The sequence below is a fragment of the Vigna radiata genome, chromosome 9 (genome assembly GCF_000741045.1).
Source record: "Vigna radiata var. radiata cultivar VC1973A chromosome 9, Vradiata_ver6, whole genome shotgun sequence".
Classification (NCBI taxonomy): domain Eukaryota; kingdom Viridiplantae; phylum Streptophyta; class Magnoliopsida; order Fabales; family Fabaceae; genus Vigna; species Vigna radiata.
Window position 1 is genome coordinate 2,498,698 of NC_028359.1, and position 16,941 is coordinate 2,515,638.

Here is a 16,941-nt window from a genome sequence, read left to right on the forward strand (position 1 = left end):
TACTTATTTTTTATATGGTAGGAGAGATTTTTCATGAAAAAGTAATGATATGATTGTAAAAGAAGATGAGAAAGAGATGAAAGTTGTTGAAGGTCCTACTTCAAGAAGTTATTTTTTTACCATATTTAAGCATCTCTCACTCTCATTGTTACACAGGATTTATATTATTTTCTTCTTAATCTTCTTGTGATTTTAGAAATAGTTATTTTAACTTCAATGTGATATATATAGAAAAGGTGTACACACTTTTCAGTATATATCTTTTCGTTGAATCAATATCATTCATGTTCTTTTATAGAAGTCAAATTGTCTATTTTAAGTAGTATAATATTTGTTCTCACTAAATTAGAATGACATATACCTTTACCAAACACACAACATGTTGAATGTTTTTGAGTTCAGATTCTGATTGATTCAAGATCTTAGACTGCCATGCCATGAGAGTTGGAAATAGCTTCATGCCATGATTTTCTCAGTGTTGCTCATCATTCTATCTGGGTTTGAAGTTTAGATTCTGCACGTGATACATTGTTTTGTGAATTTCGCTGATCAAAAGTTGGTTGGTCTATTTTAAAAATACGTATGAAAATATGTTTTATTATTTGGAAAACAACGCAAACAACAAAAGTAGTGTAGCCAACCTAATGAGATAGATAGAGAAGCATTAATATTATATTTGAGAACATAGCATGCCTAAAAATCTAACGTTAAAATTCAGATAGTGCACGCGCCGTGCCATGTGCCGTCACCTCGTTAACAAATAATAAGGTAGCCGCCAGATAAGGTCACTCCAAACACGTGCTCTTGTCTATATTGTACCACCAATATTTCTGTATTTCATTATATTTTCTATCTGTTACTCTACTTAATTTATTGTATATGTAGAAATGAGAAAAAAAAATTAAATACTATTACCATTGCTACCTTCATTTTTATCTTAATTACAAATATAAGGTGTAATAATAATAATAATAATAATACAATTTTGGCATAAAATGTGTGTTAATGTTTCTATGCAGAAACAACTAACCAATGTGTATTTAGGATGCTTCTTTAATGCGAAATCCAGTCAAGTCAACTTGGATCTGCGCAATGTCATGTCCAGCAAATAGGGAACCCGTGATAGAGATGATTAATAATTTATGCGGAATTCTCTACAATAAATTGCCTCAAAATGGCCTCTTTGAATTAGATGTCTTTGCTAGTTATCTAATTCTTTATCTATTTGCAAATTTTTTTTCTTTCATGGATTAAGATCCTTTCTTCCTTAAAGAAAATTCATCAAGTGCTCCTTTGATTTTGTTATAGTTGTTTTGAGAAGTAAGGCATTATCAGAGTATGTGAAGAGTACCCCCATCAGCCTAAATACAGTAACAAATGCTGACGTTGGTACGATGTATCTCAATTACTATTATCTCAACACAGAAGATTTCAACAAAATAAATTAATTAATAAATAAATGATAGAAGTTTTCATACAAGCAGATTTCAGTGTATAGGAAAGTAACATAAGAACATGGGTAACCCCTATATTTCCTTTCTTCTTTGGATGTGAAACACTTGAGCTTGTCATGAAATTGATGAAACACAAACAATTTGCTAAAAAAAATGTTGTGAACCCATCTATGTACAAAGTCAGTAGTTGACAGCAAACTGCGTCCTTAGATCCCTAAAATCATGTTTTTTTCCTGTCATTCTGATACAAAATTGAGTATTCCCCCGCTTTCCAGCAGGTTGTCTCCAATCCATTCACTCCATAAATAAGGGCTGGCAGCAAATCTCTGCAGTCTTCCCCCCACAAATCCCATCCCAGTTATGTGCCCAAATTTGTCGGAACCAACACAAGCATCTGTCCAACTCATCCATCCATTGCATGCACCTCCCTCTTCCGAGGCCGAGAATCTTGTGGCTCATACAGCTTTGCCGAAAGCCCCAATATCACGGCCGAGACAAGCTTTTTGTCTGTGGGAGATCACAGTATGAGGAAATCAAACAGTCCACAAATCTCCACGTGATGCAGAAGAAGAATCTGCAGACAAGGAATGGTTATACGTCTCTCTTTCCCATGGGTCCAGATGAGTTCTGCTTCTTCTGTATACCATACTGCCAAGCATCTCTGGATTTGTCACCCCCGTGATCAAAATCATCTACGTTGTTCTCCATTGAAAACCGTGATTGGCGATGGTTCCCATTTCTCGAGCCAATTGGAGCACCCATATTCTCGTCATCTTCAGATGGTGCTCCCGACCTGGACTCCATCATATGCATATCCATTGATCTATATCTTGGTCCACCTGATCTCATGCCCCTCATATTTGATGAAGGCTTACCGGGTAATGATGTGTAAACAGGTCCCTTGGACACCAGGAAGTCTTTAGGAAGAGAGTCCATGTCCATATAGCAATTTCGAGATTTAGCATCATTAATCAATGCAGCCCAATCTTCTGATTGCACCAGAGCATTCGCATTTCCCATGACCTGTGATGGTAACAAACTATCAATAATATTATCAACTAAAACAAGTTTATTTTCTATTTAATAAATAAATAAAACTACTGAATGCATTAGAATGATATCCATACCCAAAGGGCCCTTCTTGCACGTGTAAGGGCAACATTCATCCGACGAATATCTGCAACAAAACCAACACCGTGACTAGATGCACGCACACAGGACATTATAATGACATCTCGTTCTTGACCTTGGAAAGCATCTACTGTATTGATATATAGATCCTTCCCTTCTTCTGAATTTAAGACTTCGTCAAACTCACGCTGGAGGCATTTCAATTGCAGCTTATATGGAGTAATTATGCCAACAGTAATTTTTCCTAGACCCAGAGACTTGACTGTTTTCTGAACATGCTCGTACAATCTGAGACAAAATTGTGCTTCATGTATATTTTGATAAGAGACTGATCCACCTCTGTGAGACTCGCGCCCGTGTCTGATATCATAGAATAAGTAAGGTTTAAGTAAAGGGTCCTTGTAGTATGGCTCGTCAGGCAGTTTAGCCACACTTTCACTATCGGTAAGGCGCCCCTGATAGAAGTACCTAGAAGGGAAATCCCGAATATGAGGGTGCATTCTATACTGAACAGACAGCAACATTGTCGGGCAACCTGCTTGCTGGAACCTTTCAAAAAGACTCCTACTGTACATCAATGTTCCAGCAGCCTTGCTTATAACTGTAGCAGGAAGCTGCTGAGGATCTCCAACAAGAACACATCGAGCTGCACCGAGAGAGAGGGGAGGCAGAATTGCCACTTCGCTGGCTTGGGCTGCCTCATCAATGACCACCATATCAAAACCATGGGAAAGGCGAGAAAACAACTTCCGGCCACTGCTAGAAACTGTAGTGAAAACAATCTCTGCTTCGTTTGCAAAACTGGCCTCCAAACTAGCACGGGCTTCTTCCAAATTAAATCCACTACCAGGTCGAAACCTACTTTCAAGAAGGGCTAGGCGAGACATCTCAACCAAAACCTTGTCCCGGTTTTCAACCACAGCAGCAAGGCTCTGTAGCAAAGCATCTCGATTCTGATCTCGGGCCATGAGAAGGTCAGGATCAACACCAACAGATCCTTGGGAACGAACAGCAGCAGCAGCAGCATTAAGATCTCTGTGGAGACAATGCAACTGCTGAGTCAGCTGTGCCTCACGATTCTTTAACTGGTGCATCCATCCCATAATTTCTTCCCGACTCTTGATTAAAAGCTGTTCAGTTCTACGTTCAACAGAAACTGCTTGGGCAGCACGTGTCTGAGAATCAACCCCTACTCGAGCCACATCTGGTCGATAAACTTTCATCTCCCCATCAATAAATCCACGATCCAGAACACGAGCAAGAAGCTCATCAGTGGCAGCATTAGATGGAGCACAGACTAACATTCTAGGTTTTGGGACCAGTTTAGGTAAGGTTCGCAAGAGATTCTGGTCCATGTTTTGAAGAACTTCATCAATAGATCCAGTGGGGACATTATCTGAATTAATCTCATTGACTTGCTTGTAGCTCTCAGGGGCCACATGTTTTAGTAAAGAGGTGTAGTAGTGCTGATACTGAACAAGGTGAATGACATTCAACATTCCCCACACTGTATGTGTTTTTCCTGTTCCTGGAGGTCCTTGAACGAGGGTAAATGGCCAAGGTTCTTGCCTTTTTGTTGATCCACTACTTGTGCCAGCAGCTGTGTGGGTGGCAGCCCATTGGATTGCAGCCAACTGGGGTTCATTGAAGGTCCTACGTAGATACTCAACAAAATTCTGTGTGAAGCATTCGGGCATGGCTGGGGTCTGTTGCTCGTATTTAGGGAAGTGTTCGGGACTAGGTTGAAGGATTGCACTTTGCATCTGAAAAGTAAAAGTAGTTAGGATTGAAACCCCACAACACTACTTCATATCATAAGTTTCAGCATTTACCTGCAAATTTAGTCGACGAAATGCATGTAGGGCAACATACTCCCTTTGCGTGGTGGCAAGAGAACCAAGAACGGTGAGGTACCAGATGCTTCCACTTAGAAGCTTTCTTATGATATGGTCATCGTCAACCCTACAGGAAATAACAATAACATTTGAGATCAATATTGGAACCGAATAAGTGCACAGCAACACAATCATTATAAAGGAACCTCAAGGGGAAAATTCTAACGAACACTTGCCTGCTTGGATCATAAGAGTCTCCAACATAATAATGAAGAATAGCACCAGGAGGATCACGGGTATCAATAGGTATGTGACGCCTAACCGTACCAACCACTCGTCCAGTGACTTCTGATTCACCGTCATCCTGAGCTACAGATGAATTGTTCTGCTTGGATCTAACTGCTTGCATAATAAAACTATTAACACAATTGAACTACAAAAAAATTTAGAACTGATTATCCTGTACTAGATATTTGGCAACAAACCTGATCCAGGCCTGGGGGATGAAAGAATTGCAACATCACCCTCCTTAAATGACCATTTGAACTCATGTACTGGAAGAACTTTAACATCATACCATCCTAAAAAGAGATTCAAATAAATTAAACCCACAGATTAAAAAAAACAAAAGCAATAAAATGCAGAAAAGTAAGGGACTACTACATATTTGTTTGTTGAAGTTGCAAGGATGAAGCATGAAGCACAGTTAGTAAGGATCCAAACAAAATTACAAGCAGGAAAAGAGAAAATTAAATTCCATGAACTAAGGAGACAGTTTCTATTATACAGATGGAGTGTTAGTATCAATACACAGCAATGAAACTGCTTAGTAAAAGAAATAAAATATATATGTATCACAAAAAAACACTGAAAGGTAAGATGTACCTCTTTCCCTCGACTCATTCGCCTTCACTCGCACCATAATATGAGTATCCCTTGACACTGTTTCTGTTGACTCTTCCCAAGTACTGTAAAGTTGAGCACGGCATTCCTCAAAAAGCAAAGGCTCAAATACTCTAACATACTCTTCCACTGATTCAAACCGTCCAGGAACACACTGAAGCTCAGTATCCTCTGAATGACAGGATCTTCAATTAGTTACCAAGAATAAATAAAAAGCAACAAAAAAATCAAAAGGAACCAAAGGATATATCTGCACTAACACAGAAAAATGACAAATGAAAGTCAACTCATTTACTACAAGCCATAAAGCCTTAACCTACAAATAATAGGAACCAGCCATATGAAACTAGGATTGATACATGTTTTTGCATTTGTTTGCTCATGTGATCATAATATTTAACGTACTTGAAAACTCTTCCAGAAGTTCTATTACATAAAGAATAGCAGAACATGAAAAGAAAATGTCAGATTATTTAAACTACAGTCAAATTGTTCAGCAGGTTTGCCATATTTCCACCCACAATAGTCATAGACCCTAATATCCATGAAATAACATTCTAATAAATAAACCTGTATTTGAATGGAAAGATAATTTCTGATTAAGAACATTTGAGAAGTTCTTATCTACAGTATGGATATTTTGTAGATAACACTAACATTTTAACAGTTCATGAACTTTGTTCAGAAAATGGTCAAATAACTGTTACTGACCCTTTTAAAGAAACTAAAAACCATGGGTGACAAAATTGAGACAACATGAATATTTTGCATTTAAAACCATTCATACAATCCAAATCACAGAAAACAAAACAAACGATCCACCACATTGGATAAAATCAGCAAGTAGCGAAGAGAAAATAGAACAACAGGGCAGATAATAGTCAAAATACTAAATTGAAGTAAAGCTCCAAGTTTCCCTTCCACCGGTTATCTTTCATTCTCTCTCAAGAAACAAGACAACTTGAGAACCATAACACAAAAGAGGCATATGATGGCAACTGGATTACATAAAGAATTCATGTAAACCAGAGGAAGCTATCAAATCAATATCAAATTTCATTCCAAAAACAACTGTCATCACCTTTGCATATCTCTCCAGTGTTATGAATCTCACAGTGTGATAACTGGAGGAAGGGAGCAACAAGATGAGAAATCAGAAACCACACGAGTGCAAAGAATAAAATGAAACAAATCCAAAGAGACCATAAAGCTTAACAATAATAGTATATATCTGCACTATGGTAATAACACAATTTTACTTGATACCTGGGTGATGCCAAAACTTTTCACTGGTCACCTCCCGTATAAGACGTTCAACAGATGTGTCCTGGGACTGGTTGCTGATAGGAGTCTGCTTCTTGATAGAAAGATGTTTCTTGTTTCCTAACTTAACATCATTGGAACTTTGACCACTCAATCCCAACTTCCTATTAGAATGGAGAGTGTTTTTCTGCTGCCTTGAATCTGTCAATTGTTTCCATGAGCCCTGTCTTGGAATGGGTGGTAAATTGGCCTCTGCAGGAGGCTCTGTCTCACTGTTTAACCTCCTGGATCTAACAAGTGGTCCAGTAGTATCGCCATTACAATCAGATTTAGGTTCGTGTGCTTCAGCATGGTTGCCACCTTCACCAGAAGTAGTCTCAGTGAGCTTCTGATCCTTAGCTATTCCAACACGCTCAACTTGTGCAGGAATAGTGCGGACTTCCTTTATTGTACGACTTACAACAGATGACGAGAAATTCTGCCTTCTAGGGGTTGAGGTTTTAATAGGACCTGCTTGCTTAACATCCTCTAAGTTAAGAAACACTGTCTGTCTATTACGTTTCTTTCCCAACATTTCCTCTTTACGTTGGTCAATCTTCCTCTTCCCTGGATTATTTGCACACCTAAGCGCATGACTTGCTTCAATACCTTTCACTTCTTTTTGCTTGGGAACTAAAGCAGGTTCCTCCAGTGCATCATTAGAGGTTTCGCTTTTTATATTGCTTTCTGAATTTGGAATACTATTGCTTTTCTGCTCACTCGAATTTGATTCTAGACCTATAGAAGCATGACTACCCTTTTCATCATTTATACTATCAGAACTCTTAAGATTTCTAGGCTTATCGTCAAAAGCAACCACAACACCCCCATCCACCATTCCAGATTCTGCTACCTCTTCTGAAGCTTGACTTCGCTGTGGCAAATTATTCCCTACATTTGCATTAGCATTATTACCTCCATTTGCATTAGCATTATTACCTCCATTTGCATTAGCATTATTACCTCCATTTGCATTAGCAAACACGTCCTCATCAGACCATTCCCCTTCTTCCCTCTCAGTAGGTTGGGCATTTGTTGAACTTTGAATCCGTGAATCTGTAACCTTCACATCTTCATCTTTACTTGACTTTGAGGAAACCTTTGTGTCCTGATCTCCTGCTCTCTTCAATTCAGCATCTGATTCAGGCACACCAGAGGATTTGGGCCGAACAAAAGGTTGAAATCCAGAGACAGATGAGGCATGTGAAAAAGCATGATTATTTATTATTCCTTGGGATGCAGTTGATGTTGCAAATAAATCAGAAGCATGGGGATTTGTCGATGGGTGTGTCTTTTGGGGCTGGATGCAGACAATACCATCTCTATCATCATTATCCTCTGCAGGCGGTTCATTGAGATCAAATAATGGCCTTCCTCGAGAACCCATCTCATATGCATAAGTATACAAACTAAACTCAGAATATATTGTTGAACAGAAAGGTTGCTTTTATTTTTTTTAAGAGACAATATCCATGACATGCCCACAATGAGGACAGACAGTGCACCTGCAAATGGAAAGGTACAAAGGGCCGTAAGGCTCGAGGTACAAATTCTACTGCCTCAAAGTGTAAGGTAACAAGCAGCAATATATGAATTTACATAACAAGTAAAAGCACATACAACCTAGATGCAGTATGGCCAAAGACGATCACAAGAATCTACATCTTTCAACTAACCCAAACCAAAAAAAAAAAACAATTATACGAACACAGAATGAAATCCACAATTTACCAATCTTTACAGGTAGTAACGACTTGTGTAAATGCATAGATTGATCACAATGTCTATAATTGAGGATGAAACTAAAACAAACAAATGATCCAAATAGAACACAACAGAGTCAGATATCCCCAATAACAAATCAAAACTCATCACCAGAAACAACTTCAAAAGAAAACCTAACACTAAGAACACCCCCAAAAGCCAATCTTCAATAAACCATCCAATGCTCATCAACACCAATCCACCTATCAACAGAACTCATTTCAAGAATAAGATGACAAGGGTCAAATCAGACGCAGCCAGCAAAATACAAGCACAAAAAACAGTCCTGAACTCACACCACCCCAGATCAAACGACCACTAACTTGTCATCCCAAAACCTAAATCAGAACACTGAACGTGGAACCACAAAAACTCCATCCACGAGTGACCTAATCATCATATCTAGGGTTTCAATAACCAAAACCAAGTCAGTACCTTCACCAACGCCTCATCCACCAAGATTCCAGATTCCCACACACCCGTTCACCAAGATCTTATCCTCACAGACACACAGACACCCCACGTTCAGAGATCAAACCAGTTGCCCTCCATTCTCCCAATCACAAACCATCAAACCAAACAATCCACAAATCAAAAGAAACAGTCAACCCTGATTTCCTCATTCACTATCATAATCATTTACTGATTGTCTTCCCATCAAGATTTTCACCACTGAAATTATCAACAACCCACACCACCCCAATTTCTTTTTAATATTAAAAAATAGAAAATTAAATTAATTAGTCCTGGAGAGAGAGAATTTACCTCTTCTCACTCCGCACAGAAGGGGGCGATTTAAGAGAGAGACCGATGTAGAGAGAGATAGAAGAGGGTCGCTCTATAGGTGCAATTTAGAGAGAGAAAGTAGAAAGAGAGAGACAAAGAGAATGCAATTTGATGAGGGAAAGAGAGGGTGTGGTGACGGGTTTTTATAGGAAAACATAGATCCTAAGTTGCCGCCGGAGTTTCCACCGGTCACCGTTAAGTAATTTCCGTCCAGGATATTTTCGCCATTTAATTCTTTCACAAAGGGGTAAAATCGGAAAATCGCTGCCGCCAGGGGCAACTCGGTATTTTCCGCTATTATAGCGAGTATAAAGCATAGATATACCTAAGCGTGACCAAACGTAAAGGATTCAAAATCCTCACCCACGGTTCTGGACGGCGGCGAGTGGAACCCACGCGAAACGGAACGCGTGGGAAATTATGGTCCGTTAGTTTTTCTAATTAATTTATTAAGAACAATTAAAATCCTAATTTCTCGCTGTACTTTTCCGGTGACACCTTCGTGTGTCTCTTCGCGTAACACTGATCCTTCGTATCTTTTTTGTCATCTTTTTTTTTAATGGAAAATATAGAAAGGGAAATTCATTAAAACATTTTCATTTCTATAATTTCATATTCTCACTTTAAACGGTCAATCCACTCTAAAAAAATTATATTTAGAAAAAGTAAATAAATGTTTTATTAATTTGTACTTTTAATATATTTCCCTTTTTTATAGTTAATAGGATAAGATTAAGAAAACTTATGCATCGGCGAAAGTAATATTGAGAATAACTACTTTTTTTTATTTTTCAAAATATTGATATCTTTCACTAATGATTCTTATTAAAGTGAGTAATCGGCTTGTTTTCAAATGCATAAAATAAAATAAAAAATTGTATTTTTTTTTTCTCAAAAGCACCATTTATGTTTTCAATTCATTTTCATGCTCTAACTGTATAAAAAATATCAGGAAAAAAATATAAATACAATAAAAATTTCGTAAGATGTATTACAATTAAATTCATATTTAAATTTATTTTAACTAGTTAATAAGGCAAAAGTCTTTAAAACTAAGAAAAATTATTAAATATGGTTTGTCAAAATTCTTTATGAAGATTAATTATAAACAAAGTTGACATCGATTGCATAATTGCAGAAAAACTAAGTAAAAGTTTTTACACCTGTGCATGGAATTCAACTTTTTATTAATTTATACCTGTCCATAGCATTTAATTACAGTGAAAAAAAGGATAAAGTTTTCAATGTTTACTGATAATTAAATTTTTTAAGAAAATAAACAGAATAGATACAAATATTTATGAATTGTTATTTCTTCAACATTTAAAAAGTTTAACTTTTTTATTCCTGAGCGTATTTTAGTCTACGTATTTTATAAAATACATATTCAATTATGTTTTTATGAAAATATGATTTCGTGACTCAAGAATATTTATTGTTTTAAACTATGACATTTTCTAACTATACTTTTTTTAGTTATTATTATTAATTATAATTAGTTCAACACTCAAAATAGAAAATATTGTTAAGATATTTACTCTGTGTTAAAATATCAGTTTAGTTAGACACGCTTAGAGATCACTTACTCTATGTTAAAATAGATACAATTCACTTTTAACTATATTAATCATATTATAATCAAATTCAAAATAAAAAATATATATTTTTATATGAAGTTTAGATGAATTTACTATCTTCGGCTTATCAAGAACTGCACTTACATTATTCAAACTTATATTCTTTGAAATTAATCATATCTACCTTTATCAAATAGTCTTTTTCAATAATAAAAAGTATTTTTAACATAATTTATATGTTAAAGTTATTAATGATATCTCACACTGAAAATAAATATTTTGAATATATAAATTATATTTTATATTTGTGAATAATGTTTATATTTTAAAGAGGTTGAGATTTGGATATATATCTTGGTTGAGAAGAAAATAAGTAATTATGATTATAGTGTTGATGGTTAGTAAATTGAAGATAAATTATATTGTTGGGTTGGTTTTATTGTGTTGAAAAGATTATGGAGCATTGCTTTTGTTTTTATCTTCTAGACATGCAGAGTTAAAAGATAATGAATAGAGTTAAGGATGTTATATTAAGGTTATAACTTCAAAAACAACTGTAGCCTATTGCTTGAACACTAATGAAATGGTTGAAAGTAAGTTTAAATCTAATGTACATGTTTTGATTCCAAAGTTTGTTATTAAATGACTAGGTTTTTAGTATTTTTAATAAGTAAAAATTCAAGTAAAACTAATAGTTGTTTCGTCACTCAAGCTAAAATAAGATTTTCATTTAAAGTGATAATGTATATTTTATGTTGCATTGTGATTTTTCTCAAGTAACAATATGCCGCTCAAAATTAGAATTATAAAAATAAAAATTATGCTGTGGATTTTCTCCAAAAAATGTTGGGTTGGTAAACTAAATATATATATATATATATATATATATATATATATATATATATATAATAAACATTTTTTAAAATTAAAAAAGTTATGTATATTTCTGTAAATAATAAATGAAATTTTCAAAAATGTTATTTGATATAATCTGATTTAGTGACGATAAGTGGTGAATCATTAAATGTATGCATGATTTGTTATTATTACAAAAATTGTGATATTTACTTTTTATCAACAGAAATAAGTTTATCGATACAAATAAATTTGTTAATAAACTTAATTTTTTAGTAACAAAATTGATAAAATTTGATGATAAGATGTATCAATAAATTAAAACTTGTATCACAAATGGACAATTTCATCAATAATGCATTCATAGGTCAATTATGTCGATAATTTGTAATTTTTATTACTAATGAATATTTTCATCGATGAGTGACAACTTTTTTGCCAAGTTTGATGGATTCTTTTTGTATATTAAAAGGAGATAAGTGAGAAGAAACAATAAAAATAGAAGGAGAAGGAAGAGGAAGAGAACGAGGACAAAGAGGAGGAGGAAGCATAATTTTGGTAGTGACGTGATTGTGTGACAACAACTCACCCATGGTGACGGTGACAATGAAGGGGGGACGAGAGGAAGAAAAACAAGAAAAAAAGAGGAAAAAAAAGAATAGGAAGGGAAGGAGGAAGAAGAGTATCATATACTAATGACCAAAATCATCATTAATTACCAACGTATACTTATTGACAAGTTGAGATTGATAACAATTACTAGCAGATTTCACAATCTGTTAGTAAAATTTATCAATGAATTTTTTGTTATGAACATTCTGTAGTTAAACTCGAATTATCGACAGATTTTTGTTATTACTAATGATTTGTATCTATCAGTAATATGTAATAAATACCAAGTATTATTGAAATGTAGTGTAAGTATTAAGTCAAATGATCTATTGAGATATTGAAGTTCTAATGTTACACTTGGTTAAATAAATAAAAGTATCATGTGGTGAAGAATTGGTGAAGATTTTATACACTAAGTTCACGATGAAAGTCTTTAATATTCAATGAGAAGTTAAAAATCACCTTATCATTTAAGGTCGTGAGTAGGATCTATATTAGAGTAATGTAAATTGTTTGACTCACAAAGTTCTTGGCATATGTTAGTCTCCTTGTCTCAATTTAATGTTAGTTTTTAAGAAGTAGCCCGTCATTATTTAATTGATGAAAATGTTTGATGTTATTTGAGACTTTTAATTATTATGATTATTCATAGAAACTTGTATAATATGTTTGATAAAAATATTAACTCACATTTTTTGATATAGGAATAACCGTATTTGCAAGCAAGAGTGTAAGAAAAAGCTAGTAAAGGTCTTTTATATATATATATATATATATATANTATATATATATATATATATATATATATATATATATATATATATATATATATATATATATATATATATATATATATATACACACACACACACATATATATGTTAATTTAAGCTTGTATATGTTAAGATGTGGTGCTTAAACCTCTAATTCCACCTCTAACCAATGATATGTTTAGGTAGTTAAGTTCATACCAATGATATGTTTAAGTAGTTAAGTTCATTGATGGTTGAAACTTTATGCCACTAAAGTGTCATCATAGCATAATGGCATTAATTTGCTATTCATTAGTTGAAAAATGTCATAGTAGCATTAGAGACATCTCATGCAACCTCTTACATCCATGAGCTTAAATGAATTTATAAGACATATACCTTCTAAGTCACTGGGAAGATATGTCCAAATCAAATTGATTAGTAAGTCAAAGATGTGAAAATAATATTTAAATCAACTATAAGCCTTGAAGATAAGAAGTTACCTCATGTTATACACTTGGTATCTGAAAAAAGATGAATTTTGGTGAATGACAATAAAACAACTAATAAAAGGCTAAAGGAGAAGTATTTCCTAAACTTGTTTCAAAGATGATATTTTGGAAGAATATTTTTCATACAGCATCCAATGTACTAAGGAGATGAAATTTGTGCAAGTGGAACAAGGGAACACATTTATTTAGGAGTATACAACTAGGTTCAAACATCTAGTCAAGTATACACTTAACTACTTCTAAAGCTTGCAAATATAATAAACTTGAAAATATGAGGCCTTTGGAAGAGTTTTTGCTATCATCGAAGCAATGGCCTCTTAGTTTAATATTTTGGTGCAAGGTGTGTGTTTTATAGTTAGCTTTTATATGAATTAAGAGATGCACATTCTTTTCGATTTGTTAGTTGTGTTGATATTTTAAAGCGTCATATGAGATAATTCTGAAGTTTTTAATTTATGCATCTTCGGTCAAGGTAGTGTTAACTTATACATTTTTTGTTAGTTGTTCAAGATGAACATAAATTTAAGGCACATTTGATTTGCTTGTTGTTGAAAGACCTATATATTATCTTAGGAATGGATTCATCGTCTACCAATCACATTCCTATGATCTTGGGCAAAAGAAGGTGATTTTTCTTCATCTATATGAGATTAAGTTGGTATATGCACAACATATGTTACCTTATTTGCTATGAGCCAATTGTGTTGTAATAATCTCTTAATATAAGATTAATAAAGAAAATAGAAGTAAAGTTTTCTATAGATTTGATTATTGGTAAAAGTCTCATAAATATTACTCCTTATAAAATGGTTCCAACAATATTTGTTAAAAATGTTCATTCATCTAAGTATATCTCTACAAGGACCTTTTGTTGCTCGTAAAAAAAGGATATTACTTCATATTATGTACAGGACAATTAAATAGTTATTTCTTTCCTGGTATTAACAATTTTATGGATTGATTTCATGACTTAATTATGTTTTCGAATATAGATTTAAGATTGGGTTATCATTTATGGTGAAAGATGAACATGTATAAAAGACAAACTTTTAATATAGATACAAATAATTTGAGTATGTTGTTATACCTTTTGGAGTGACAAATGTTTCAAGAATATTCATGAACTCTATGAATAAAATCTTTCAACATTTCTTAAAATAATTTTTCATTGTTTTCATATATTACATACTTATTTATTCCAAGAGTCACAGAGAACATGAATCACACTTAAATGCAATGTTAAAAGTTTTGAGGGAGAAACAATTATGTGTTAAACTATTAGTTAGGTTGTCTAAAGTGAAATTCTTAGAATATGTCATATCAAGTTAAGGTACTTTTTATATTTATATGTACATGTCTAAGACAATATATGAGATAGAAAATTTTGTGGGGTTACATGGGATCTACGAATAATTCATTGAGGATTTTTTTACTAGCTCCTTTTTAAGTCAAACATTTTGTTTTTCATAAAATATTGATCAAAAGCTCAAGTTTAAAAGTAATAACCATGTAGTGCGTACCACCTTTAGGTTCAAGTTCCTTATTCAAAGCCACCTTGTCAAACTATTTCATGAACACTTACGATGATTCCTTTTTTTATATCATATGCTCACTAGTTTGATAAAAGTTAGGTGACGAGGTTGCCTTGTGACAAAATTATGTACCAACGTTTGTTATCAACATGTAAAAACGATCAATGAAGTATGTGAGTAATCGTGTGAACCAACTCAATGCTTCAATTCTTTTATTGTTTTGATAATGTTTATTGTTACTAAGAAATGTCTAAAACATTTATTTTAAAAAATTCAAGAGGAGATTGAGCTTTTTGCAAACAAAAGTCTTTATTTATTAAAAGTATGAGGAGTGTTACAAGATTTTCTAATAAAAATTGTTTTTTTTATCCTTGTACAAAAATTTTAAAAAATGACTTACAAAATTACAATGTTATAGAGAAAAATATTGTGGATAAATAAAGAAAAATGAATGAAGTTAGTGTGTGTATGATAAAATTTGTTGTATGTCAAAGGATAAAGTTGATTTAGGAATTAAACATATAAAAAATTTGGGTTAAATATGTTTTTAGTCCCTCAATTATTAAGCGATTTTGTTTTTCGTCTCTCTTTCAAACTTTGGTACACTTTGATCCTTCTCCCTAAGGAAACTATAATATTTCGTCCCCCAAAACTAACGGCGTTAAAAATCGGCTGAGGTGGCTAACATTTGGCCACGTGTGATGACATCATTCCTTTTTAATATTTGCCACATTGTATTTTTTTCAATGGTCAGCGACTCTTTCTTCGATCCGCAGCTGCCGCAACTTGCTTCTCTTCTTCCTTAGGCAAAACAGGGGTCGTCCCCTCTTCTTTATCCGTGAGAATAGCAGCACCCACTGAGCCAGCACCCACTGAGCCAGCACCCCCCTTCGCTCGTCAACAGACTCATCGCCGGCGACCGCGAAAACGCTCCTTTTCGTCTTCTCCTCGTGCGCGAAAGAGAAACACTTTCACTCATTGGAAGAACCTGCTACTCTTTTTCTTCATCACGACAGACTCAACGTTGGCGGCGAGCACAACGAGGCAAGACAGGGGCGTCTTACAATGGTGGCGCTAAGAGGGAGACTGACGCGGTAGCAGAGTGAATCTTCCGTTTTGGCATTTTAGGGTTTTGAAATTTGAAAATTTGGGGTTTATTTATGTGCTTAATTTTTGTTCTTGCAACTAGGGTTTAGGGATTCAAAATTGAGTTTTTGATTTCTTCTTTTTGCGATTGCAACATTTTGAGATTTCTGCTTTAGAAATCTTCTATTAGGGTTTTTAATTCTTGCGATTCCAATTCTTGGTTATTGTTGGTGGTTACGCAAGAGGAGCAGCCATGGGGTTGCGTTGGCTGACGTTGGCAGCTTCATGCTGACGGTATGCTAAATCTGCAATTATAAGTGAGCTAGCAATGGCTTCTGGTTCTTGGTGATTGTTGGTGGTTACGCAAGAGAAGCAGCCATGGGATTGCGTTGGTCGACATTGTACCAAACATTCACTTTCCAGCCTATAAAAAACAACCTTATCTGTATCAATAAAAGTGTTTTAGGAAGCAACAATGGAAGCAATGGCCAAAATCGGGGCAACACAACAGTAAATGCTGGAGGAACAAACATGGAAAGCAACAATGAATCTTTGGAAATAGTGGCAGTGACGATGCTAGTGGAAGTAGAACTGTCAGATGTTGGCATGGTGGAGGAGGTTTGTGTTGGTGAAGATGGCGAGGTACAAAAAGAGTTGACTCAGTTTCAGAAAAAAAGAAAATCACATGCATACCACTAGCCAGCTCAGCCTATTTTTAATGGTGTTAGTTTTGGAGGATGAAATATTACAATTTCCTTACGGACAAGGGTCAAAGTGTACCAAAACTTAAAGAAGGACATAAAACAAAATCATTTAATAGTTTAGGGACTAAAAACATGT

At 34.4% G+C, this 16,941-nt stretch overlaps 1 protein-coding gene across 1 annotated transcript; it reads right to left on the reverse strand.

Annotated features, from left to right (window-relative positions):
- Positions 1-1,429: 1,429 nt before the first annotated feature.
- LOC106774037 lies at positions 1,430-9,292 on the reverse strand. Its single transcript, XM_014660846.2, has 8 exons — positions 9,155-9,292; positions 6,590-8,130; positions 5,306-5,494; positions 4,906-5,001; positions 4,657-4,819; positions 4,418-4,547; positions 2,582-4,348; positions 1,430-2,477 (listed from the first exon to the last, which is right to left on the reverse strand). Exons 2-8 carry the CDS (start codon positions 8,010-8,012, stop codon positions 2,046-2,048), a joined length of 4,200 nt encoding a protein of 1,399 aa, XP_014516332.1. The 5' UTR covers positions 8,013-8,130; positions 9,155-9,292; the 3' UTR covers positions 1,430-2,045.
- Positions 9,293-16,941: the final 7,649 nt, after the last annotated feature.